The sequence below is a fragment of the Diorhabda carinulata genome, chromosome 6 (assembly GCF_026250575.1).
Source record: "Diorhabda carinulata isolate Delta chromosome 6, icDioCari1.1, whole genome shotgun sequence".
Taxonomy (NCBI): Eukaryota; Metazoa; Arthropoda; class Insecta; order Coleoptera; family Chrysomelidae; genus Diorhabda; species Diorhabda carinulata.
In genome coordinates this window covers 26,525,743-26,553,626 of record NC_079465.1, presented here as the reverse complement: position 1 = coordinate 26,553,626, position 27,884 = coordinate 26,525,743, and the positions used below count along the sequence as shown (strand labels likewise).

The 27,884-nt window shown below is 33.3% G+C and overlaps 2 protein-coding genes across 3 annotated transcripts in view; both read right to left on the bottom strand.

The window, feature by feature from the left end:
• Window positions 1–12: 12 nt before the first annotated feature.
• On the bottom strand, window positions 13–4,271 carry LOC130895085 (uncharacterized). Of its 2 annotated transcripts, XM_057802208.1 has the most exons (4): window positions 4,009–4,266; window positions 3,322–3,423; window positions 969–1,117; window positions 13–288 (listed from the first exon to the last, which is right to left on the bottom strand). In XM_057802208.1, the coding sequence occupies exons 1-4, from the start codon at window positions 4,183–4,185 to the stop codon at window positions 48–50; spliced, it is 669 nt and encodes a 222-aa protein (XP_057658191.1). In that variant the 5' UTR covers window positions 4,186–4,266; the 3' UTR covers window positions 13–47. The 2 variants fall into 2 exon arrangements, with proteins under 2 accessions (XP_057658191.1, XP_057658192.1); XM_057802209.1 differs by lacking the exon at window positions 3,322–3,423 and having other exon boundaries at window positions 4,009–4,271.
• A 4,073-nt stretch (window positions 4,272–8,344) lies between these two features.
• The window catches only part of LOC130895394 (sodium-dependent serotonin transporter), a 45,034-nt gene continuing 25,494 nt past the window's right edge, over window positions 8,345–27,884 (bottom strand). The window contains exons 4-12 of the mRNA XM_057802644.1: window positions 23,591–23,801; window positions 21,608–21,746; window positions 20,273–20,407; window positions 19,996–20,224; window positions 18,958–19,202; window positions 17,696–17,896; window positions 15,517–15,684; window positions 12,512–12,624; window positions 8,345–11,974 (exon numbers count right to left, since the gene is read on the bottom strand). Coding sequence (XP_057658627.1) covers window positions 12,547–12,624; window positions 15,517–15,684; window positions 17,696–17,896; window positions 18,958–19,202; window positions 19,996–20,224; window positions 20,273–20,407; window positions 21,608–21,746; window positions 23,591–23,801 — 1,406 coding nt within the window. The 3' untranslated portion in view covers window positions 8,345–11,974; window positions 12,512–12,546. The remainder of the gene's footprint in view (window positions 11,975–12,511; window positions 12,625–15,516; window positions 15,685–17,695; window positions 17,897–18,957; window positions 19,203–19,995; window positions 20,225–20,272; window positions 20,408–21,607; window positions 21,747–23,590; window positions 23,802–27,884) is intronic.

Sequence of the window (27,884 nt, the reverse complement as noted above, 5' to 3'; positions counted from 1 at the left end):
AATTAGAATAAATAGATATAAATAAATATATATTTCGAAAAATATTCCTAGTAGCGTTTTGGTAGATTATCTTGAAATTTTTCGGAACTTATCGTCATCAACGATTTACTAATTCGACAATTTGAGGTTTGCCTGTCGCTGAGAACGTCAGCGATGAAACTAGTCGATCTTTTTGATCGGTAAGGTACCGCATCTTTTCTATAGGGTTGTAAAAAATGCGGCGGTCGCTCTAAATATTGTCCTGACGTACCCAATTCGCTATTTGTCTGCGGGTCTTCTTCAGTTATCCTATGTACCAAATGACAGTCATTAATAAGATAAGTACAAATAAAATAATTGTGATATAAAACGGGAGGAATTCTGTTAATTCATAAATAAATACTGTCCAAGCTGTTTTCGACGCATGCTGTTCATTTCAGCGTAGCTTGTCTTTAGGAACGAACTCGTACCTGAAGAAGAGTTCAAGCTGCACTTTTGTGAGAATTTTCATGCTCTAAATACTTTAAATTTTCAATCTCTTTCACGTTATTGAAGGAATACGAATTTTTAGAGTAGAAATCAATCAACATGAAGTGACAGTCGATCTCAATCGAATTCAATGGATATAAATCGACGATATCTGACAAAAGTAGATGCCAATACACCCAAATATATAAGAATTGATGTGATTCGACTTCAATATACATAAAGTGACAATCCATCGATGATTTGTCTGCCAAAAATCCATACCATTGGCTTTAATGTCTAGTTTAAGTGAAATTTTTGGATGCAGCCCATGAATTATCCGCTCAAATGATCACTAACTGTATAGTCATACTAGTAAAAGACAAGTTAGTGTAAGATGTGTAAGAAGAATAATCAATCAATCTTCATAACCTATATAACTACATTATTATATCGATTAAGGATAAGATACAAAACAAGAAGAAATATAACCTAACTAATTGGATAATTTATTGTTTACTTACCACATTAACAAATTTGGTATACGATCTCTATAAATTTGTTGGAAACTTATAATTATAAGTGGTATCGTTGATATTGTCAATGTTATCAAAAAGATACAAACGTGTGTTAATGTTTGGTTTAATATAATTTCGTCTTTTGGACTATTCTCCTGAAATAAACACAATAATATATGCCTTTCTGATTAACTTGGTGTGGAAACAAAAGAAAAGGGAAAACAATAATTTTTCATCAAACAATCTGTTGCAACATCCATTTTATTCGCTCTTATGGAAAAAAAATTGTATTGAAATTTCATACGAATACGTTTTGGAAGTTGATACATCCAATGAATTTGTTTTTATGTCTGACTCTCATAGATGGCGCTAGTTACACGGCTCGTACCGAGTACTATTGAACTTTTTCAATATTAAATTTATTAAGCAAAATTTCAAGTAAACATCATTTAATTTCACACAAAAAAGGTACTCTTCATAAAATTCGTAACTATCGGAATATTTTAGTGAAATTATCTTATTATTAACATAAATAAAATTATTGACAATTCAAAGCTTGACACTTAATTTCCTAATAATCGGTATGACTTCCTCTTACTCTAAAAACATCACTCATACGATTAGGCTTAGATCTAATCAAGTTAGCTATGGTTTCTTGTGGGATGTTAGGGATCTAATTCTAATTCCACAAATGTTCTATCGGATTTAGGTCGCGACTGTATGCTGGCCACACCATAACCCAAAAACCGACTTCTGTAATGTAACCTTGCATGATTCTGGCGGCTTGCAGCCTTGCATTGTGATGTATAAGGGTAAAATCGTCTCGACGTAAGGTACCGCATGAATTGCTAAAATCTTCTCGATATATCTATCAGCCGTAAAACCTCTTCTTCCGTGAACACTGGATCGGTTCGTGCTCCTATAGAAATTGCACCCTAGATCATGCAGGAAGCACTTCGCTTCTCAAACTCACTACAATAAAGGCTTATTCTGGTTCTCATCTAAGAACAGTTGTTTCAACGTCCAATAAAGATGATCCTGCGCAAAACGGAGGTCTTACGTAAGTTTTGGACCAATTACAACTGTTTTAGGTGTCAGGTTCTTTTTCCTTAATGTTGTTGACACAATAAAGCGGTCATCACGAACGCTTGTTAATCGCCTTCTGCCTGTTCCGAGTCGCTTCTGGAAGAATCCAGTTTCCTCATAAAGCTAGCGCAGTCTTCTAACCACTGAGCTGTCTAGCAACAGCTCTCTGACCAAGTCCATTTTCGATTCAAGCAATAACTTGGGCGGCTTTTTGTGGTGTAGAGTATCACATTGAAAGATATTAAATTGTCTTTCAAATGGCAAATTTCTTTTTTTGATTTGATGAATAATTAAAAAAATATATAGTTAAAGTCAAAAGTTTACAGTGAGCCGATTTCTATGCACGCAAATTTAGTATAAACATATCAATCAAACGATACACTGAATCCATTAATTTTTAGGAATTTAACGTGAATATTTAAATAAATTTTCATTAGGCACGTGTGTTACAAGTTAAAATATTGATAACTACCAGAAAATGATTAATTTTTTGGATGATTTAACGTGGTCCTACACCACAGTCTGAATGTTCGAGATTTTGATATCAAGCTCATAGTAATGGCCATAATATGCACCATTGATCCGAAACGAATCTCCGTTGGATGCAGGAAATCCAACATCAGGGTCGTCGGTCTGTAAATCGCGGTTTTAAATAAAGCAGTTAATGGAGAATGATATTCAGACTTTTCAAGAACCAAATGACCGTTTCTTTAAGAAGACACTCGCTTCACCATTCGTTGTTCTCACAAAGATGGTCGCCCGGCACAGTATTCCATATATATTTGGGATTTAGATCCACATACCCTGATAATCATATTAAAGTCTTTTTGGGACCCCTTGTACTCTGCACGTAGTAGAAAATATTAACAGTTTTTTGAACAATGGTTTTTTCTCAAAAAAATTAACATCTGTGTGCCAAATAACATCATTTCCATTACCAGACTTAACTTGTTCAGATTTTTATTTGTGTATTGGTTGAAAGAATACAACAGGCAGTATTTCGATAACACAAATGGAAATTACTGTTCTATCCACTCGTCAGCGACTGATTTCATGCGTACAAAATAATGGACGAATGGTTTTTTTAATCCTATATTTCCAAATATGCCCTCTAGTAGTGTTTCCCGGAACAACTTTTGTTAAAATTTTTTTCTCGTAGCTGACGTTGCTTACTCGACACTGCACGTGCAAAAGGAACTTTTAGTCACTTTTATAACTTTATATGATAGAACCAAAACTATATGAAAAATTTTGTAAATTAATATATTGTTACCTCTACAAATTCATCCATAGAATCTATTAGATATCTACCAAATTTTACAAATACAAACCAAATTCGTGCTATGTAAAAATATGCCCAATGGAACACTACATCCTAAAATTAGAAAGATTTAATCTTTCATAACATAAAATAGATATTGTTTATTGCATTTATAAAATTTAAATTTCATTTTTTGTCAGGTTTGAAGTAACAAATTCTTAAAAGAAGCTCATAGGAATTATTATTCAATTGTATTCATAACAATAAATACATATGACAGATATGACAGATGCTTCACTACTACCAACATTTAGAATATAATTTCCCCTACACAAGTAATTTTATTTACCCGTTGCCTACTGATGCCAACGTTAAGAATATAATTTCCTCTGTTACACGAGCGATGATTTCAAAAACACTTTTTGATATGTAGATTTTCAGTGTCAGCAAATGTCAGAAATTAAACGAAATGTAAATGGGAATCGATCCAATTAAGACACAGGATTAGACAAAAAAAGATGGTACAAAAAATCGAAACAGTTTTACGAAATTAAAAATAAAAAAAAAAACAAAAAAAGATAAATAAAGTTCTATCCTAGTTGAAATGAAAATTTCCAGCAATATTTTCTTGTCAAATTTTCAATAATTGAGTATTTTCGTTTTTCAATATGTTTTATTCCATTTAAATTATGAATTTACCTTATAAATTCCTTCTCCCCACCTACGGGACTGATACTGATGAATATGCATATACAACACAACAAACGTGCAGCTCAGAAATATAACACTCGGTATACACGAATAAGGATTTTTATCTAGCTTGGAAGATGTATATATATCTTCGACAAATTTTGTGTGCTTTTCAACTAAATACATATTTGTCTCATGGGTAAGGCACTGAAAATTTTGTCATGTCACATAAATTAAAAATATTATTGAAAGCTGTCGGTTTACAATAAAAAATTGTCAAAATCTAGTTTTAAACGTCAATTTGGCATACGTGCAAGAAAGTTCCTGAAGATAGTTCTATATTATATGAACTGAATTATAAGTCTGAATCATTTAGTAAATAAAATAAAAATACCTTATCGTTAAAATTAATTATTCATTGTAGCTGGGAAAAATTACAACGTGGCAACGATGTAAAACATATGTCATATTTGTCAGCTTATCGTAAAAGCAGCTTAAGCACGAAAGTTTGCAATTTTGACATTTGCACTGAAAAAAATGTAAATAATCGAATTTAAAGTGATGTACTTGACCAGCGACGGAAGTAATCATCTTAAACAACCAAGTATGACTTATTTTATTTTCGTTGTTAGTATCCACGTGTACAGAATTTTTTAAGCTACTAAATCTTGAAAATGACACAGTTCATTGTGTACAGGGTATCAAACATAAGGTGGCCCATATACTTTTTTCAAAACCTGTAAGAGTTATCGAAAAACTTGTATTTCCGTTCGAAATATTATTATTTTTTGTTCAGTCAGTCAGTACAGAAGTTCAAGTACATATTTCCAGTTCTGTGAATATGATTTTTTCTTTATTATTTTGAAAAATAACAAATCGCCGTACTTTGATTTCAAGGGCACACCTCTCGCATGGTTTAAGTCATACCTTACCAACAGAAGTAAGGGTTAATACAACGATGTCTTCTTGCAAGGCAATAGAATGTGGGGTGACCCAAGGCTCAGTACTAGGCCCTTTTTTGTTTCTTCTGTTTTTGTTTGGTGTCAATTTGTAAAGTGTAAGATGTATATCCATTTTGTCACTAATTTCAAATTTAAATGAAAATCATATATATTAACTTAATTTTTTATTAAACAATGATAAATAATTTAACATATAATTAACAAACTTTCAACTAGATTGTTTTTATAAAATTATCTAACTGTATAAAATCAACAATAGTTTAGTTATATCCTGCAAATTAATGGCTGTTTAACTTGCAGGTAATTATTTCAATAAAACATAAATTATATAAACAACTTTGTTATGTTAATTTTACAGTTTGGTTCAAAAATGTAACACATACAAATTTCTTCTAGATAAAATAACAAAAATGCAAGAATTTTTGTATAATACTAATGAAAGTACTTCACTCGTATGAAAAAAGTACATTTAAAATTGTTCCTATTTATTTTCAGTCCAATTTGCAATTTCCTTCCCGTTATTTTCACTGCTGGGACTCTGTGCTCTGTAGAATTTTTTCATTCAACTTATATGATGAAGACGCGAAATCTAATCGATTGTTTAGTGCTCATAGACGGCATTTGTTATCGATTAATTAATGTATTGATTATTTTCAATAATTTTATAAAATGTTTCTTCCTTTTTTAAGAGATTTGTTAATGTTAAGATAATTTTTTTTATTGTTCAAACTAGAAAGCATATTAATGGTGAATTATTATTCAATTTTTTCTTATCGGGAGTAGATGGTGACGGATAATGGTCAATTGGACATAGTATTTAACAGTTTTAGTTTTAATTAAACGATTCCAATGTTATTTTATTAGTTAATGCTACATTTTTGAATCATTTACTACAAACTGAATAAATTAATAGGAAGATACAAATAATGAGTTAAAAATTTAAGATTTTAGAGATTGTCAATATTTTGTAGAAGAGCTTGTTGTACTTTTTACCAACAGTAAATTGAAAAGAAATAAATACAAGATACAACAGGTTCTCTACTCATTAAAAATATAGATAAACAGGTACATACTGTAAGACAGTATACAACTAATATATATTAGGCTGTATTAAATGAAATATGGCTGTAATTCATTTAATTTTGCCCAGAAATGAATATTTTGACAACAATCTGAGTCCACGAAGGTCATAGGGTAAGGAGCTGTACGTAATTCTATATAGGTATTATTTTTAATGTTTGAAAATAATCAAGGACATTCAGATACTTTGAACTATCGGCCCTATAAGTTCAAAGCGGTTTTAATATGAAAATTATGAAAATATTTTAAAATAAGTTTTGGTAATGAATGTTTATGAACTATTTTTTCTTGTTAAGCATACTTAACGAACTACGGATTGTATATTTTTCAAAGTATGTAATAAGAAATTATTTATGTAGATAAGATTTCGACGGTATCTATTTGAGCCTATTCAAATATGTATCTCGAAATTGCTCCACAGTAAAATTATCATCATTTTTGGGACATTTACACAGGGTGTATCAAAACAGTGAGGTATAACATGAGGCCAAATATAATTCAATGGAATTTGTAACCCACCTGAATAGAAATGTGCATTCACAAAAGTAGATAACTATTTGTTGCATACTTCATGAAATAAGTTTAAAATATTGGAAAAATTCAATATAAATACATCAAAACAACTATATTTGTAACATATACGTTAAATATTTCTATCCGAGGTGAAATTATCACCGAATATAATTAAAATTAAAGGAAGGGTGCCAAATTATAATGTTGCAAGTGCCTATGAAGCAAAAAACAAGTTCTATCTGACGGTCCACAAATTCCAACCAAGCAGAAAATCAGTGAAATTTGTTTACAATATAATTAAAAATAAAATTTGAGAGTTCCCCATCATCCCGAAAAATTTTATTCAAGGTCAAAGGTCAAAGTTGATATTTTCGCTATTTTCAGCTAAACGGTGAGTTTTATCATAAAAATACTTCAGACAAAAATTGTAGATCATGAAATTATCTACAAAAAACGTATGAATATATTTTTTTCTACGAGCCACCGTTTCTGAGATATAACGATTCGAATAGTTGTAAAAGCTGTAATTGTCATAATACGCTTGAGTACGCCACGTATATACATCTCTAGTTGTAATATATGTTAAAATATTTTTCTATCGGTCATAGTAACTTAAAATTGAACTATTGTTGTTGGTGAAGAAGTAGACTTAGTCGTATTACTCACTGCTCGAACTCAACATCAATCGATAATCTATTTATCAAAAAGTTTATCTACTTTTGCAAATTGTCAAAATCATGTGCTGTTTTTACAAGCAATAACTGTATGTGACACGAAATCTGAAATTTATAAGGGGGGTAAAATAACAGTTTTCAAAAAGTGTAAAAAACAAGATTTGGTTCAATGTGCTGAAGTTTTTGAAAACAATAATTCAGGTTAGGTAGATAAGTATCGATATGCATGTTTCGTTAAAAATATTAAAAGTAAAAAACAATTTCAATTGGCTTGTTTTCCTCCAATCTTAGTTGCTGCTCATCAACATCTTTTTCGAGTATATTACCAGCTGGAAACTGGAAACGTAGTCCAAAGTTTCCTAGGAAATTTCAAACAAAACTTTGGGATGTAATATATGACGAACAAGGCGAAAAATTTCATCAGGACATTTCCCTAATAGAAAAGCGCCATTAAGGGAAAAAATGCTGGCAAAAATTCACGAAAATCATAGCTATTTATTGTACAGTAAGAGTCAATTTTTTTCCATTTTTGGTAGCCATAGTACATTAAAAATTTGGTATAAGTTTTCGTATGACAAAAAAAATTTTACAGATCATTAAAAATTTCAATATTTAGTCATTTATTCGTCACAACTAGATATAAATTCGAATCATGATACTTTTCATTACGGTGTTCTTGGTGTTAGGAAATAGATTTTCCAGATTTGTATTTATAAAATAGCAGAAAAAGAAATATATGCACATTTTCACTGTACGTATACGAATTTTTCACCTAATACATATCATTTTCCTTAACTAACAGATATTCTTAGCACCTATGTTATCCAGTGAGCACGAGATTGGTTGGATACCGTGCTCATTTTGGATTTCTAAAGATAAATCTATACAAATATATATATTATAAGCTATATCTAATCTTGTATACAAAATACATTTATAGTCTACAAGTTAAATGAGCTAGAAATAAGAAGACCCACTGATGAACATATAGAAATACAAAGCTGTGAATATTTTCAAAAAATTGATCTAAAACTCATAACTCATTTCCCAAAATAATATTTGTGTAAGTTTATTGTTCAAGCCTAATACTTTGCAGCTGCAACTCTTCTATCCATCTTTATTTTTTGTTTAAGAATATGCGGAATTTAAGTAACTGATTCTATCAGAAGAACTTACCCACTAAACCACAATTTTCTCTCATCTCCGTCCAGCCAGAAACTGTTGTGAAATTACTACTATTTGGAGGATCTATCCATGAATGTAGTTGATCCATTTGTTCGTTTTCTATTACATTATCATTCCAGATCTGCATTCTTTTGCATAAGAATTGTCTCTGTGTAAGTAGCAACCATTTCCCAGCATTCTATCTTGTGCAGCATCACCTAGACGATAGACGATATTATTAGGTGTTAGGCTGCCTAAAGTGTTTTCTACCTCCTCTCTCAAATCCCTCTAGTAGTTACACACGAGTTCGGCATCATCTTCATCCTGTTCACAGTACTTACACTCAGGTGTCTGTACTTTCTCCATTTTGTGAAAATAGCATCGGAACCAGCCGTGTCCCGTCAGAAGCTAAGTAATGTTGAAGTTTGCATCTCCTTTCGGTCCATAGTATAATGTCCTTTATCAGTCGTTTCGTCCATTCATCTGATTTTTCTTCTATCCACAGTTCTTGACACGTCTACTGTATCGTTCTAGCACGTTTGATGTCGGCCTATATCTGAGCTACTACTGCATATCTTATTAGGCTCGAAATCCAGGAGAACCACACCCGCTACCACTAGGATAGCCTGTGTAGAGACGGTACGGTAGAAGCTGGCGATTATCAGCGTACATTGTCTCTAACCCAACCTAACCATCGTCATCGTTTTGTAATATTTCTTTATCTTCAAAGCCTCCGACGTACAGGTGAATTGATTGAGTTGTCGCCATCAGCGACTTCGTATCTGGACTTGATTTCGTCTGTCCAGATCTCAATGTGCAGTCATGTCTGTATCCGTTTGCTTGTGAGAAGTATTAGCACAGTTTTTTCTATATCGAGTTGACGTCCGTAATATGGCATCCATGCCCCTACTAGTTTCACTGCTTGTTGTAATTCTAGCTGTGCTAATTCTGCAGATTCTTATCATATAATCGGCGTAACCAACAAGAAGCTGGATAAGAGACAACTCCAATCTAAGCAGACTATCATATAGACTATAAGTTCCCTAACTTTTTTCCTTTGAAAGATATTCCAGAAGATCCTCAGCTGTTACATTTCTGTCAATCAAAATTCAAACAATACGAAGATGATTTCGGGTCCACGGTGTACACCTGGGGGTACTCCTGGACCACTTTGGGAAACACTGATATAGATCCGGTTCCAGTATTGATGCTCGAGTGATTTGTCTTGTAAAATTTCCTTCCGTGGTCTCGTATATTATTTGTCTATTTGTCTGATAATCCTTCTCTTGAGTCAAATAGTCTGGGATCCCGAAGGGGTCTTTAAACGCATCTAGGATGTTTACCCACCTGGCCGTGTTGGTCACGACGCGAGCAGTGTCTGTCCAGATAAAAAACGTGTCGAGCACCTTCTGGATTGCTTCATTCGTATCGCCTTTATACATAAGAATAATTCTTCAATGTTGTCTAGGAGTTTCAATTTTCTCTCAGTATTTGTCAAATATTTTTTATGGTTTTAATCTCTTAGATTTCTTCTATTTGTGGTAGATCTCATTTTCCTTCTGCTGACTTTATTAGATTTATTCATATCTATTTGTTAATTACGTAATACTTTCTATTACCTTACTCAAGAAAACGTGATTTTAAACTTTTAAGTCAGGGTGTATAGAATTTTGTTTTAATCAATTAACACTATTCTAATTTTTAATATTTTCTATTGATATATTATTTATTTGCACACTCAAATTTATCATTCAACGTGCTCAATTTTTTTTGTTCAGTCCAATTTGCAATTTCCTTCCCGATACGTTTACTTTCACTGCTGTGACTCTGTGTTTTGTAGAATTTCTCCTTTCAAATAGAAGCTGCATATATAATTAGGACTCGAAATCTAATCGATTGTTTAGTGCTCATATTTCGGCATTTGTTATCGATATAACGAATGATGTATCGATTATTTTCAATAATTCTATTTTAATTCATAAAATGTTTTTTTCGTTATCAGAACATTGAGATAATTGGTTTAAATAGTCCTAAATGAAATCATATTGAAGTCGTAATATGTAATTTTTCCAAACACAAGTAAACGGGGTTGTGGCGGACGACAATCAATTGGACATGTTGACATCGAGGTTAAGTTAGGTTAAATTAAATGATTTCAGTTTTATTATTTTATTAATTTGAAATTAATTAACGATTTCTTTAATTCGTGGTGGTTGCCTCTTTTCTCTACTGACTCTATTAGATTTATACATGTCTAATTGTTACTTAAGAAAATAGTTTAACTGTCATTATTGTACCCAATCAATAGATGCTTTCTTAAATTCATTATTTCCTACTACCTTACATTAGACAAACTAATTTTCGCCTATTAGGTCAGCATGGAAAATTACCATTTTCCCCCGGGGAAGAATATAATTTTATGAAGGAGGAAGGAGGTAGGAGGAAGGAGGAAGGAGGAAGGAAAATTTCTTGACACCTCTAAACCTTGTCTTAAAAACATCGTATTTTTGATTCGAGTAAGAAAATTCGTTGCAGGTCTCATGATCTGCTTGATTATCCCATTAAAAGCTGCATAAGTTTCACAAATTTCATGTTGAAATATAGTAGAAAAAGCTTATGCATACTTCAATAGCAAAATACGTTTTACCCCTACTATCCACGGAAGAAAACGCCTAATTTTCCTCCCTTCTTATGAGAATAACTATCATTTCACATAATATAATAAACATTTTATTTATAAAAGCTTTTGTCTTTTGAAAATTATTCATTTGATGTAAAAAACTGTTCTATCCTCTAACCCTACATACTCTTCTTTTTCTATTAGCGTTCGGTCTTTAATGTTATTAGCCTTGTCACAACTTATTGTGGCTGCATATGCTTCTGTATAATTGGCGCTGAATTTGGCTTCCACACAATCTGTAAAGGTGTTGGATGCTGTTCATTTTTTTTATGAGTTTTTAGTTATTTTTGGTAGGATTTATTTTATTTTTTTAATTTCAGTTATTCCCTAAACGTATTTATGTGGTTAGAACAAAAAGTTGTGTTTAAGAATCGGTTTAGAAATGAAGAAAATTGAAGTAACTCCTTTTTAACATCATGGAATATATTGGAGTCAAAAGCAGACCACTGAAAGAAGGTGAAACGGTTTTTAAAGCGGTTTAAACATTAAAAGTTTGCGTCTACAGAAGTCAGGTCTAACTTTCCAGCTTAATGAGATAATAATTAATCTGAACGATATAGTTAAAGATAGGAAATGTATTTTTTCACGTGTGTGTGGTTGTTTTTAACTCAGAAAAGCACTTCAAACAGGTATATTATTTTTCTTTTTAAAATAACACTTTCTATTGTTTATAAAACAACAAAATTAATTCGTATACTGGATTTGTTGTTCAACTTTATTGAAGTTTTTTAAAAAAATCAACAGATGTCGCCCAATTAGTAATTCTCGCGATAGTTTTTTGTATTTTTCAATCATAACTTGATCAGAAGTTAGGTTAGGTAAGGTTAGGTAGCTGTTTACAAATTTCCTCTTCGCGTATTATTTGTCTATGATTTTCTCATTAGCAGTTGGTATAAATGTACCTGAAATATTATAATGGGAAACTGCTGAAAATTTTGAATTATACTGTTTCATTGGAATGTCATCGAAAGATAATTACAGGTATGGTCCTCTTGATTAATACTACTAAGTTCATACAACATCTAACAATCAAATAAATTTAAAAAAAATAAATTAGGAACTTTTGGACAAGATATGGCTGGTACCTTGCCCTGGTTCTCACTCAAATCATATATCACATCTAACAGTTATTTATATTTAATCTATATATATATATATATATATATATATATATATATATATATATAGATTTTCGTTTGTATATCAATATTTTTCGAAAGAACAATTTTTTAGATATATAAAATAAAATTTATGTTATTTTGCGAGTTTTTTCAGTTTTTGATTGATACTAAAAAACTATATTATTTGCCGAATGAAATAATTTTTAAATTGCTTAAAATGTTTGTCCTTCCGTCTAGTAAAAAAATTGATTTACAGTTTAAAATATCTACGTCTATAAACAAAGTTATCTACAAATATTAATCTAGACTTAAACTAACCATTCGATTGTATATGAATTTGATATTTCGTCAGGTCACACCTCTGTACCTCCACAATACGTCAACGTACTATTCTCAGATGAATGTTCAGCCTGCCAAATCATTTTCCATCTCTGCAAGATACATATTAGTGAAATATAGTACAGAGATACGTGTTTTTCGAAATTTGTTCGATATCAAACAGATTCCATCAATTTGTACATTATACATTACAATATAAAATAAAATGATGATGAAGCGGTGATCATCTCAGAAGACGAAGACAACTTAAAAAGGCTACTGTATAGGTTTGAACAAACATCTAGAAAGAATGAAGTGAAAACTCAAACAACAAAGACGTAATTAATATCATCGGTGTACTTTGGCGGAATAAAAATATGACACAAATTATTTGACTACTAGAGAAATAATGAAATAAGGCATCCAGGATGTAGAGAGATGGGCGAGAAATCGGTGAAGGAAATGGAGAAACCACGCGGACAAAATGTAAGTTGACAGGTAGGCAAAGATTGCAAAGGAAGAAAAACCGAATACATCTCGACCACCAGCCCGATCACCTACAATATAGTATGAAAGCTGGTCTTCAAAATCCCATCTGCAGCTAAGCAACCATTGATGCAAACACATGACCAAGTCCTAACGTACGATGAAGAAGAAGAAGTTACAACCTTTCGAATTTGTTGGAACAATTGTCACACATTGCAGTTAACGTGAAGATGAATGTAAAAAAGGTTTGGGTTCATTGAATTTAGACACACTTGCAGCGCTGGTGACAATTTTAGACCAACCCATTAGAAGCATGGGATGATTTAAAACCCGTATTTCCAGCTTTACATAAACGCATATATTTGAACCTTGCTAAAGGCTGTTTTCCAATGCTGCAGCAACAGTAACGGCTTCCAGAAATCGTCCAACAGGCAAACATTTGGAAAAATTAATATTTTTTTCATGAATTCTTGTAATTTATTACGGTTTTTACTCTAAATTTTCCGAAATTGATTTGATACGTAGAAAGAATACCAGAAGACAGATGGGCAAAGTGGGCTAAAACTCAAAGACCGAACACACGCACATCTGTAGGCAGACCACCAAAGAGGTGGTACGAGAGCTGGAGTTCACCTTCTCAGGAAGAATAGGACTTGGTCCTATTGAAAGAGGAAAAAAAAGAAGAAGAAGATTTGATACGAGCAAGCATCGATGCATTTCAATGGATATCGATTAAGTATCGATACTTGATTACTAATACAGATTCGAGTAAAAGTTTCGATACCTCAATGGTATCGGTTCGTCCTAAATATAATACACTTTCACAAACTTCTCTTTCATATTGGTAAGAGGGGTCCAAAAATAATAATTAAAGTTATTTGTTTACTTTATACGAGCGCATGTTTATTTTTTGTCCATGTGTGTGACAAGCTACAGCTTGCGATTCCCACTTGATTTATCGATTATTCATTCACTATGAATTATCATTTCGGTGTTAATGAGTCTCAGTTCACCTTGTGAGACGCAAGAACGTGCTGCGATTTATTCTTTTTGGACCAAGACCTCTTTTTGTAAGGTTCGTATACGAATTGTTTTCGTTCTCGCAAATTTAGACTTTTACGTTTTAAAATTGGTAAAACCACGAAACCATCGGTTGAAACCCGGACATTGATCGCAAGTTTTCATAGTCTAGGCAAAAGTAACCGAACCATTGCTATTAAAATACCTCGAGATACCATTAATTACCACGTGAGAAATTATGCATCCACCATGAGCTTTGGCGATAGGAGGATAGCCTCGAAAAACTACAACCGCTGAAGATAAACGTATTGTATTGGTCAGTAAACGTCTACAGTGAAAAGGAGATTGAGAGAAGCTGCTTTGCAGAGAAGAAACCTGTTCTAAGACATCAAAATATATTGAAGATAGGAAGCTCGGTGATGGTTTGAAGATGTTTTGGAGGAAAGGCGACTGCACGCCTGGTAAAAATTGAAGGGATTTTGAAGAAAGGAAGCTATAAAAATATTATAAGAGAATGTAGTACGTTCTGGACAGCGCAGAAAATTTATATACATGAAAACGATCCCAAGCATTCCTCGAAGCTGTGCAAAAACTATTTGAGATAATTGGAAAGGATGAATGTGCTGGAGGTAATGATTAGACCGTCAAAATCGCCCCAGCTCAACCCAATTGGACATGGAAATCAGAAAGCATTGTCTTACTTCCACTTTACATCTTTGATATATCCTGAAAAACCAATGGAACCAATTTTTTTTCGTTGTTTCCACAGAATCTACAATTATCAGTGTCTATTGAGCCTAATCTCATCAATTGCATCTTAAAAAAAAACAGTGTCCTGTAAGGTGTTAGTTGGTTTTACATTATCGAAGTACCAAGGGAACTTCTTGGGGTGATCGGGTCCTCCTCTTGGTTTCCTTCTAATTCTGAAACTCTTATAGGAGTATTTTGCTGAACTACAAAAAGTTCTGAGTTAATGAAAGGCGTTCATAATCATTTCTAGCATTCTTCATTTCTTTCAATTCCTGTATGACCGAATCTAGATTCAGGGGACATATTCTTGCCTGTTTCATCCAATTTTCTCTGTTCTGACAGGTTTGGGTCGTGAATACAACAACTCAGTCATTTAGTAAGTGTCGGATTGACTTCTAATAGTTTTTTTTCAGCTTCATTTCGATAAAAGTATTTCTGCCTGCTCCTACGGAAGTTCAGCCCCAAATTCTTCAGCTGCAGTGGTTTTTGATTCGTTTATATACCATTTGATGGTTTTTTTTTTGGAAAATTTGATTAGGGTATTACTCCTCCCAGTTTTTTCTTAGTCAATAGGAGAATTCGTCTATTAGATTTATTCATTTAGGGAAGTCCATGATCCCTAGTTTTTATGATACTAAGTACTAACATAACCTCATTTGTCTGAACAAATCCGATAATTAATATAATGAATATCATTAAAAATATGAAACATTTTTTGACCTCCACTAATTTACCAAAAAAAAATTTACCTGTAAGAGATTTCCTGGAGTAATAGCGAACTTGTATAATATATAAGAAGGAATACAAACGATGGATGACGCTGTCAAAACATAACCGACTTGCAAACTCCAATCTGGGTAGTGATATTCAGTTCCCAACATCTCTTCGTGACTTAACAAAGAAAAGATGAAAATAATCTGTAATATAGAAGAATTGATTGTTATTATCTACAGTATCGTTTTCTCGTTTTCAATTTTTTTAGAAACATAATTACAATTGAAAAAATTGTGTATGAGTTTCTCGATTCGAAAATATTTTCACTTTTCACCGCATTGAAAATCATCTCAATGCATTGGCTCAACCTTTATTGAGATCTTTCACCCAGCGAAGGCTTAGGCATCTTTCATGTGATCTGCTTAATAGATTTTAGTGTCATAGTGATGTGTAGTTATCACTAAATCGTACTATATTTTTAAATGAAAATAAAGTACGACTACATAACTTATTTAAGGCTTTTAACATTTTGCTCATTGTAAATTTTACAGAATGCAGATCCAAAAACGATTTTCAAAAAAATTAGTTAGGTTATTATTCTTTACAAGTAAGATAATGCAGTAACAAAGTTAGATTGGCCATTCTTCTTTCCACGTAACTTGTCTTTCACCTATAATACTATGCAGCTATCGAATATGCTAAAACGTTCTATGAAGTTGTTTTCGAATTGTTCTAAATAACTTCGAGAATATTCTAGAGTCCCAAGGTAGTCCAACTACGATGTTACGTACCTTAACGTCAAGTTTTTTGCCCAACTTAATTTGACAGTTCTTTGTTTCAGTGTTTGACAAATTCAACCATGGAGAGGTACACAATTGAGCAGCGCGTTAAGATTGTTGAAGCCTTTTACGAAAATGGGCGTTCAAATCAAAATCACTTCGTGATTATCGAACAAATGTGTCCACAATTGTGGGAGAATTGTGCGCAAATTTTAGCAAACCGGGTCTGTAGGAAATGTGAAAACACCTGTGCATGCTCTCCCCGTTCGTTCGTCGGAAAACATTGCTTTTGTTCGCGAGTCGTCGTCGTGTCCAACAATTAAACATCTCACGAACATCACTGATGCGAATTTTGAATAAAAATTTAAATTTACACGCTTACAAGGTTCAATTGACTCAAGAGCTGAAGTCTGCTGACCATTTCAAGCGTCGTCAATACGCCGAATGGTTGGTTGAACAGACAAAAGTGAATGGTGACTTTACAAAGGAAATCATCTTCAGCGACGAGACACACTTTCACCTCAGTGGATTCGTTAACAAGCAGAATTGCCGCATTTGGGTAAATGAGAATCCACGAGTGTGAAAAGTCGATGCATCCACAAAGAGTGACTGTTTGGTGCGGTTTATGGGTTGACTGGCGTCATTGGGCCGTACTTCTTCGAAAATGAGGTCGGCCAAGCAGTTACCGTGAATGGTGTTCGCTATCGCAATGTGATAACGGCCTTCTTGTGGCCAGAAACTGAGGATATGGACCTGGACGATATGTGGTTCCAACAGGATGGTGCCACTTGCTACACAGCCAACGAAACAAGAGATCTTTTGCGCGAGAAATTCAATGGTAGTGTTATCTCACGTCGTGGCGATGTTAATTGGCCGCCACGATCATATGATTTGACACCGTTGGACTTCTTTCTTTGGGGATATTTGAAAGAAAAAGTGAGCGTCAATAAGCAAAGAACAATTCAAGAGCTAAAGGATGGGATAATTCGGCACATTAACGATATTGGACCTCAATTATGTCTCAGTGTCATTGAAAATATGGACCATCGGAATAGAGGTATGCCATCGAAGCCGTGGCTAGCATTTGGCCGATATTTTATTTCACACATAATTGTCATAGATCCTTCTACCATTGTAAAAAATATTGAGATAATTCTCTGAAAACTTTTTGTTTTATTTACAATTAACATTAATAAAACTTTCAGTAAATAATTTTCAATGTAGAAGATGGATGTGAATATTTTAATAAGACTAGATATAATTTGATGCTATTTTTTTCCCTATAATCTGCCCTTCACCTGTATGATAATGCAGTCACCAAATATCCTGGAACGTTATAAATGTTTTTAAACTTGGACCAAAAGTATTTGGTATTAAACCAGAGCACCCAGCACGAAAGAAAAAAGTTTTGGAAATATAAAATGATAAGTCTTACCAATATAAATACAGGACTTATGTATTTCCAGCATATCCTCCAGAATATTCCTGGTTTGTGTCCAATCATTTTTTCGATGTCCCTGGCAAAATTATCCGTACCATATATCCAACAAACACCTGCCGCCTCCACGAATACAACGAACAATATGGCTAAGCCCGGTCCATAAACATTTAACATGTTGACTAGATATACTCCTCCCTGAATATCAAAAAAATTAAATTTAGCTTTATCAAATAAAGTTTAGTGTAGCAAAATTTCTGTTTTGTCCTCACAGATTTCAATTGTTAGATCAGTGAATCCTAAAATGGTCCAGGTGAATTCCCAGAGATCCCAAGGAGATACTCGGATAGGGATTCAAGCACATTTCACATTTACATTTTGGTTGAAGTGGTCCATGAGGAAAAAAAGTTGGGAACTCTCTGGTTCCTAGATTGTTTGGGTCTCGTTTTGGTTTTGCAATTAATCTGCACCTACATCTAAAAGTTATTTTCATCAAGGTCGTTTCCTCATTGCCTCCTATACTTTGGTGATCTGGTAACAACTTTGGAATTACTTGTGTTTGTTTACAATCCCATGCTAGCTTGAAAGTGCACTCAATAGCCTTCAAGACTGCTTGGCTATCAGAGGGAATATGCTTTCTAGAGAGGTTTCTCTACAAACACTACTGGGCACTTATGTGTATTACTACCAACTTGATCTGAACCCAATAAGTTATTTTCTTAGTAGTATGGAAGGCATGTATTTTGGTACAGACTAGAAACCATCTGTATACCAGAGAGATGCTTCTGGAAGATCTTTATTTACCCATGATTGGCGGATCTAGCTTCTTAATCCTTAGGTGTCCTTTTAGACTCCCTGGTTAGATTTTTTTATCTGGATTACCCTTTGGGCGCCGCCAAATGCATCTTATTTCACTATAAGGTGAAGGGGAAACAAGTTTAGTAGGCTGGGGTAAACCATATTGACATTATCCCAGTGAACCCAATTATTTAAACTATTTGTCCAATTTTCTACCACCAAACAACCGACGAGTATGTGATCATGGATTTAATGACTTTTGTACTGGTTTAAATGATTCATAAACCTGAGGATGATATCAGTAAAACACTCGAAACATTACTCGTAATTTGATAAGATGATGTAGTGGAAAGTAGATGTTAGTAGTTCAAATTTAATATCAGAATATGATAAGTAAGGACATTCGTATTGTGATGTCAATATATCGTACATTAATATACAGTGTGAAGAAATGAACTTACATAAGTAGTTGTCGGCAAGGCACAAATGTATATACAAAAAAGTAATACTGCAACGAATGTTTCTCGATGTCTTCCTAGTACTTTGGGGTACTCGTCGCACAACGCCGTTATCATAGCTTCCAATCCTCCAAAAGTACTGTCCAGACCTAATGTAATCAACATCAGGAAAAATATGATTGACCAAAATACTGAGCCACTCATTGTCGCTATTGCTTCGGGATATACTATAAACACCAAACCAGGTCCTGAAAAAATAATAACGATAAATATAAGAAGCAAACGAAATCGTCCACTGATATAGACTGTAAAGCCGGTTCTGTTGTATTATGTGTATAGAATCCAAAGTTTGATTTACAGTATGTTGTAACTCGTTTTTATAGTCAATTCTTAATTCTATTTATTAACGGCAAGAAATTTCTAAGAAAGAAGATTGTAGAATGTGAATATAATGTATATAAAACCGAAGAAGTCAGTAAATAATCTGATGTTATCTCGAACACATCAGGATAGATAAGTTAACGCTGTATCTAAATAAATAAGTGTGTAAGGGATTAGATAAGTGTTTAGTAATGGGTCTAACTAGTTTCTCTTTCAGTCTTATTATTATCAGGTTAATCAGTTGGCGATATTGATTCTGTGATGTAGTATCTTGATTTTGTAACATCACAAGAGTTCCATTGTTTGCTGGATACTCTATCCTATCTGGAATGTTTATAGCACACACGTAGAAGCTAATATTGGTTCAATTATTGATCCCCACTGAATATAGTCCATTTAATGAAGATACCAATGGAACTATATGTATTTTTCTGCATTTTGATTCCTTCCACATCTTCATTTCCACTTGTAGCATCATTAGTGAGATTTATCTGAAACTCCATCTCTCTTGTTGTAGTGCCAAGACATCTTTGAGCTGCCGATATCTGACAGATTGCTTCTGACTGTCTAGATGCACTTTCCTTTCGGTTGTTAAAGCTATATTTTGTGACTGTCATGGTCTTTTCTGTAATGAATGTAATATCTAAACAATTCTTTTACCTTCCAATCCAACTTGCTCAATACTTTTATGTTGGACATGGGCCATATAACCCAAAACGGAGAAAATGACAAATCCCGCCAGGAAACTAGTCAAACAATTGATACTGCTGGTTAAAATCGCATCCCTGTAACAGTTGTTGTTGAATTTGTTATAGCTGGATAAGGCCAACAAAGTTCCGAAACCTGGACCCAAAGAAAAGAATATTTGAGAAGCGGCATCTATCCATACCTAAAACGTTTCGATTAGATCGTTTTGGTAATTTTGATTTTATGTTACCTTGGAATTATATAATTTGCCCCATTCCGGAGTGAGATAGTATCGTATTCCTTCAGCTGCACCAGGTAGTGATACGCCCCGAGCTAACAGAATAATTAGAACCACGTAAGGAGCTAGAGCAGTTATCCATACAGCCTAAAAATGATTTTATATACAGGGTGAGTCGTGAGAAATTTAACAAACTTCTACCATATGTAGAGTACTGCTACTAAAATGTGTCAACTCATCTTCTTTATTAATATACAGGTGGATTTATGAAATATATAACTAATAACAGTAACCAGTAACAACTAAAATTATGTAGATAAGCTTCATAAATAAGAACTGAACATAAAAATAAAAATAACTTAAAGTAGAGTCTCAAAATGGAACCCAGCAGTCTCTCCACATTTTTGTCGCGGAATCGTTGATTTCCGTATTGAATTACGTATACTACTAGAGGCTTCGATCGTCCCCAAATATGGTAATCAACCGGATTGAAATCAGGAGATCTTGAAGGCTATGAAATAGGATCTTCACGTCCTATCCTGTTGTTGCCATAAATATTATTTAGATGTTATCTCACTGCCAGTAAAAGTGGTGGAATGCCATCTCGTGCTGAAAATGCATCATTGGTATAAAAACGTTCGAATTGGTAAGCAAATTCGGTAAAATTTTTTGTAGAACGTCCAAATAGATCTGTATTCTTAAAGTACTATCAAAAAAGTGAGGAACTACTAATTGGTCATGGTAATGGCACCAATCCACACGTTAACCAAAAATCTTAACGGTGAATTTTTTATTTTTATACCGTTTCTTGTAAATTCGGATGTAAATAGTGTCCTGTACATATGAGTACAGATACTTACTATTGATTGGGCTACATTGAGGTCTAGGCTTACATGTCTAGCGCTTACTGTATTTTGCCACATTCCCAATACGAAAACGCTCATAATCTAGCTGACAAAGACTTCGTTCCCTTGTTTTTACAATATATAGAATATATAGTATGAAGGCTTATATGTTACGTCACAAAATTCAGTGTATCTCCGAAAATAATCAGAATTTTGAAAAATTCATTCAAGGACATATCCTTGAAGGTCTAAACTTAAAAAAAAATAATTTCAAATGAAGATAATGATATATTGATGACTACGTATTTTAAATAAGACACTTATTATACAGTGGGTTCTGAAGTTAACGTATATTTTGTAAATTAGACGAATCCATGATAATTTTCAACTTTTTGTATATTTACGGATCGGTTGGAATATTGTTTATTGTTGACAGTGTATATTGTTCTGTTTTTTAATTACATATTCGTAAAATTGATGGGTTCTATATATTATACTTCACCTTTCCTGTGCTCCTGACTCCTTTCCACAAAGAAAAATAAACTAAAATGAATACAGCAAAAACACACAAGGCCAGAGCTGGTTTGATAGGACCCATTCTGTTGAGGCCGTCAGATTTATATTGCTCCAGTACTTCTCTCCTAAAATGAAAGAATGCATGGTTAGTAGATTTTTGTTATATAGTTTACAGGGTGTCCTAAAAATTGAAATATTTTTATCCATGTCGACCATATCAAAGGAGCAACCAGTAAGGCCTATTAGAGCACTTTATAAATACGGAAATTGATATAGTTAACTGTAAAAAACTTGGAATTGAACACTTGGTTTATTGTAGAGGGTGTCTCGTAAATAATATCGGTTTCAAATGTACGCTTTGTTTATAAGATAATCATATAATAAGGAAGCCTTATTATTCGAAGCGTACCCTATCGTATTCTATGGTTTTAACCCAACATTCAGCTCTTTGAAATCTTGGTAAAACCATTCAAAATTGTCGTACTGCATTTTTAACATCCCATTAAATTTTTTTCCCACTGATAGATCTGAGTAAAGAGTAATCTTACGATGAAAGGTTTGGACCAAATGGTAGATGTGGTAGAAGCTCAATAACCTGGATATTTCCCCAATAAAACCTCATACATTAGCATCAGCTTTCCACTATATACCATCTGGAATGTTTAGTACATTAAACCTTCATAATTCCACCGAACACAAACAAGACTTTCTTTAGAAGGTCCAATATAGTCTGTCAATCGGCGATTTCTACTTTTTTATGGAATGTACTAGTTTGTCTCCATTTGTATAAAACTTTCTGTATATTATACCTAACCAAAAATCATTCCTTCATCCTTTTAGTCAGAAAATTCTCTATCATATGAAAGAGGTCCCAGCCATTGCCATAGATCGTCACTAACGTATGGATTGAAGCTATAGAGAAACATAGAAAATCCAGAGCAATCGCATTGGACATATCGAAGGTTTTTGACAGGGTTTGAGATGACAATCTTCTAAATAAATTAAGATCACACGGTTTGTCGTTCTCACTTATCGAATAGCTTAGTAGCTTTCTCAACGAAAGATCCATCCAGATCGCTATCGATGGACACACCTCAGAAAGGTTTGGGGTTAACGCTGGTGTTTCTTCTGTACCGATCTCGAAAACATTCTGGAATAGAGTGGAAGCAATTTGATTGAGTTTAATGCGGCAAAAACCCAGGTTGCTATTTTTACAAAGTAGGCTGGCACTGCAGCTCAGGATTTGGTCATGTCTGGACATAAAATATTACCATCATCTCAAATTTGGTTTTTGGATGTTGAGGTTGGAAACTTGGAAAAGCTATATACTCGTCCAGATTCGTCCATCTTTGAAATATTGGAGCTCGGCAGCATACCTTGAAGATGCTCGACTCAATACAAAAGAGAACAGTTCGACAACCAGAGTTGACCAGAAATTATACAGCTTAGAGCCATCCCCGATTCTGTTTTGCCGATACTATCTGAGCTGTCCAGCATAATCTCGTCTGGAGCAGTTTTTGCAAGGCTTAAGACATACTTAACAGGTAGCCGTGGCTCATGAGTTCGCCTTCAAATGCTGAGATCTTTTAATTTATCGGGACTCCTTTCTTTGGAGAAGTGCAATCGTATAGGATCAGCTACCAAGGGACTGTTTTCCCGAGAGCTTCAGCCTACGGTATTTGCCTAGAATGTCAATCTTCCTGGACTCCTTCCTTTGAAAAACTGCCCGTGGAATCAACCAACCAAGGCACTTGTTTCTCAAACACTACAACCTACAGAAGTTTAAGATCAAAACCACAAACATCTCTACATGGTAAGCACCACTCGAATTACTCAACTGTGGTTAATTCCATCCTAGCCAAATTCTTTCTCTCTCTGCGCACTAGGAGTTCCTCCTGGTCACGAGATACTTGTTCTACTATAACCAAATTCATAAAAAAAATTAATGTTTACATAAAAATATACTGACTCGAAAAACTCTCTGGCTGGACTTGAAGCGGAAACGTTCGGAAAAAGTTCTGTAACTGGTTTGCAGAATGGCGTGTTCCACTCATTTCGGCACGATGTCCAAGGTAATTCTGATTGGAAAGAAGCGATGAGATAGTATAAAGCCCAACCTATGATAGTGTTGTAGTACATTCCCATGTAGATGTCTATCAGACAAATCGCATAACCAACTCCTGAAATTGACAAAAAATTATGGAATATGGATTCAAAATTGCTCTGTAAACGAAGAAGTCCTTTTTTATGTCAGTTGCATTAAAATGTCTTATGAATTGAAATCAAGAAGAAGCATTTATAATTCGCTAGGACCGATACTTAAGCCGCTTTTTTGGAAACCAAGATATTTCACGCAGAAGCATTTATAGCCGATTGAGAAGAAGGAATGCCATCAACAAAAAGTGGAAAACTAGAACTTTTACCAGAGAAAGAAATATCTTACTGATGCTAAGCAATTCTTCGTAAACACGGAAATGAAACAATTCGTTTACAAGAACCAATTCTAGCTTTGTTTCTAGACCAATAACACGAATGGAAAACTCAAATTTGCTAATAAATCGAAGTGTGAAACTAATGAAACAATTTGAGGCAGCTTTTCAAAATGTCACAGGCAAAACGGGTGACATAATTTTTCAAAAATGCGATTGAAAAAAGTATGGATAGTGGAATCCAATTTCTTAACTAATATTTTAGAGGAAGAATGCACTGAATCCATTGCTTCGGATCCCGCAATATTATAGAACCTTCCCCATAACATCAGTTGATGTGGAAAGAAGATTTTGCAATTATAAATGTTTATATTCAGACAGGAGGCACATTTTTTTAATTGAAAACATCGACAAACACTTAGTGGTTTACAGTTTTCACAACCAACGTCCAACCAACCAATGTTTTGGGTTTTTCATTTGCATATTTGGGTTTTCTTAATGTTATACAATAAATTTTCTGCGTATATTTCTATTTTGTTTAACAAATGTTTATTTAGAAAGGAATTTTAGAGTTTGAGGCACATAACGGATTTGCACCATTTTGAAATTATACTAATAACTGCAAATTTCTAAAAATTTTGTATTATTTGTAATAATCCTGTACATTTGAAGCTGTAATGGTGTTATAATGAACACACTGTATATACTACCACTACACCAACACTCACGATTACACTTTCTGACGCGCGTTTCATCTTTCAGTCTCTGAAGACGATAACTTGGTTATCGAAACGCTCATATCAGACAGTGTAATTATTAGTGTTGGTGTAGTGGTAGTATATACAGTGTGTCCAGAATAAATATCACCAACGGTTCCAGAAATTCCAATTTAAGTGTGTTATATTTTAATTCAATAATTATGATATTAGTAAAGAGAATTTTAGTTCTAAAATTAAACATACATTCCAGTCGGGTTTTAAAAATGGAATATCACAAAAGATACCTTTCAGTCTGAATCTAAAATAGCCTAAATATGTGCTCATTCATGTATATCGGATTTATACAGTCGATACGAGGAGGGTTAATATGGATTTTTAGAACACACGCAAATCGAATGTACGAGCTAGAGCCAGGAGATATTTTTAATTCATTAGTCGTTCATAGAAAAGCTATGCGTCATTTAATGTTTAGAACGGGATACATACCAAAATCAAATGGAATTCACGTGAACATTGAATGCATTATAAATAAGCCAATTTTTGTTCAATTTTTATAAGTTAAACTTAATTTTTTTGGAAAAAATTCATTAGAAAAATATTCATTAGTTGTGAATAACTATTATTGCAGAGTTCTAATTTAGTTCTTGTTATCTAGGGTATTTTTCAGAATGAAACAATCAGCGAGTTCATATCAATAGACATGGATACGATATAAAGTTTAAAATAAATGATAACGATGGAAATACATATACATATACATATAAACGTAACTCGATGAAATAGTGGCTCTTCCACACGTCTAAGTCGGAGATTTACCAAATTAAAATCTATTTATAACTTTTTGAAAATAATTGACATTTTGAAACACTGATTCCAATTTAATCCTTCTTCTTTAAAAAACGAATCGACCATAAGAAGAATATCTTCACGTTGTTGACATTGGTTTGCAAATAAAATGTCCTCTTGTATATCTGTTAAACCTGGATACCGCAGGTAAATCATGAGTTGAGCATCTTTACTTACATCTGTCGTTTCATCAAGTTGATTCTCAATATCAAATGACATATCATTAATTTTTATGTTTTGCATCAAAATGTCTTTTAAGTTTGTTCGGTTTCATCGATTCATTACTTAATATTTCACTGCACAACACGCATTCCGGTTAGTTCACTCCTCGATCATAAATGCTAGTAAAACCTAGTTCTAAAAATGCTTCCTTGTATTCACGTTTTGCCATTATTAGGGTGATTACAATTTTACAATACGTACTGCAGCTTGATCACTCCACTATTAATAATAAGACAAAATTTGTTTCTAAAATGCGTTTCACTGTAATTCACAACACAATACGCAGAAACGAGTTTTCGACAGAGAGCTTACTGAGTCTGCGCGCACGCAAAACAATGGCGTGAGTATTACCAACACCTCCTAGAAGATTGGACGTCACTTCCGGAAGGCCATTCGCGAAGAGCGGTAAAACCGAAACATTGTATTAGGGAATAATTTGTATTAGGAAGGTGTTGGTATTACTTATTATTTGGTGTATTACTAACTTTTTTGGTTAAGAACCGCTGTTTTAAGCAGCTAACTAACAGTTAAGCTCTTACAATGGGTTCGTCACGAAACTAAAAATTTGGAAAGCTATAATTTCCTACATTGGTATAACTTTAAAATGCAGATAAGTACTTGCAATCGCGTGCCATTAACCATGTAATTCTATATTCGTCGCGGTAACAGCCATGAAAGTAGTTGTTTTCTCCTTTAAAGAACGGCAAACAATAATTTCGAATTATTGAAGTTCGAAATAATATAAGAAGTGATAAGTAGTTTTTATATATTTTGATATATTGAACGCACCTCGTATGTCACCTAATATTTATAATATGAATTTCGAGCTTTCGGGGAGTGAAATAATAGTCAAAGTACAATGTAAAAATATGTATAAAACAATAACAATATTAAAAATTACTTACAGTAATTGATTGAGATTTGCAGTGTGTTTTTTTCTAATTATCAAATTCATAGTATTCGAAAATCAATGTTCAAATTGACGTTTGACATAAATTCTGGTTGCTGTTCAAATGATTGTAAATTTTAATTGAATAGATTATGAATGAAATTGAATTTTTATAGGTTAGATTAGGTTAGGTGATTATGAATGAGTCTGAATATTCATGGTCTAGATTATACATGACATTGAACATTTATTGGTTAGAATAGATTGTTTCTAAAAAAGGAGATTTTTATAGTCAAAATAATCCATAGAATGACTTTCATAGAAAACGTGAGAGGTAAACAAACATTTCTCCGGATATAATTTGCTATCACTTTCGTGAGAGGTTATCTGATCGGCGAGTGAGCCCTTAGATTGACCAATGAATTTTCTTCCACAATTTGATCATGGAATTTCTTAAACTGTTATGTGTCATGTTAGGCAATGTATTGGTGGTGCTCAAGAATAGTTCACCAATAGGATTGATCAATCCCATAAGACGTACATACGCCAATTCTTGAGCCAAGGTCAAGTGATGCTTACGTCACCTGCAGACCTCGACGGCTTGTTTACCATTTACGCTGTGCGGTATTGCTTGTGTTTTTGTTAATTCGAAAAGGTCGTACAAGTGATTGAAGAGTTGGAAATTCGTTTTTTACTTAGTTCTACGTTTTAAAAACTATTATTTGTGTGTATTATATATGTGGAGAATAGTGAACAAAGACAATATTATTGTTTAAGGTAAAATAATCTTGTGAGACTTTCAAGGGTAGGTAAAAATGTTTTGTTATATTAAAGCTGGATTTAAATAGCAAAATAAAAATTAAAATCCAAGTCAGTTACTGGCTGAAAGAAAACCAGCTGAGCAGAAATGACAATTTAATTGGCTTATTTAAATTTCTATTCTTTATACACCACAATAAAAAATTAAAAAAATGGGCGAATCATAACAGCGTTTTTGGTCGGTTGGTTTGCATTTGTCCAGCAACTAATCTACATTTTTATTTTACTTTTTTTTGCTAAATGAAACTTTGTTTGATTTTAGTGCATGTAGTATATGTCCAAAAATCAAAATGCCTGGTACACGTTGTGCTGTGTATGGTTGTGGTAATACCTATAAAA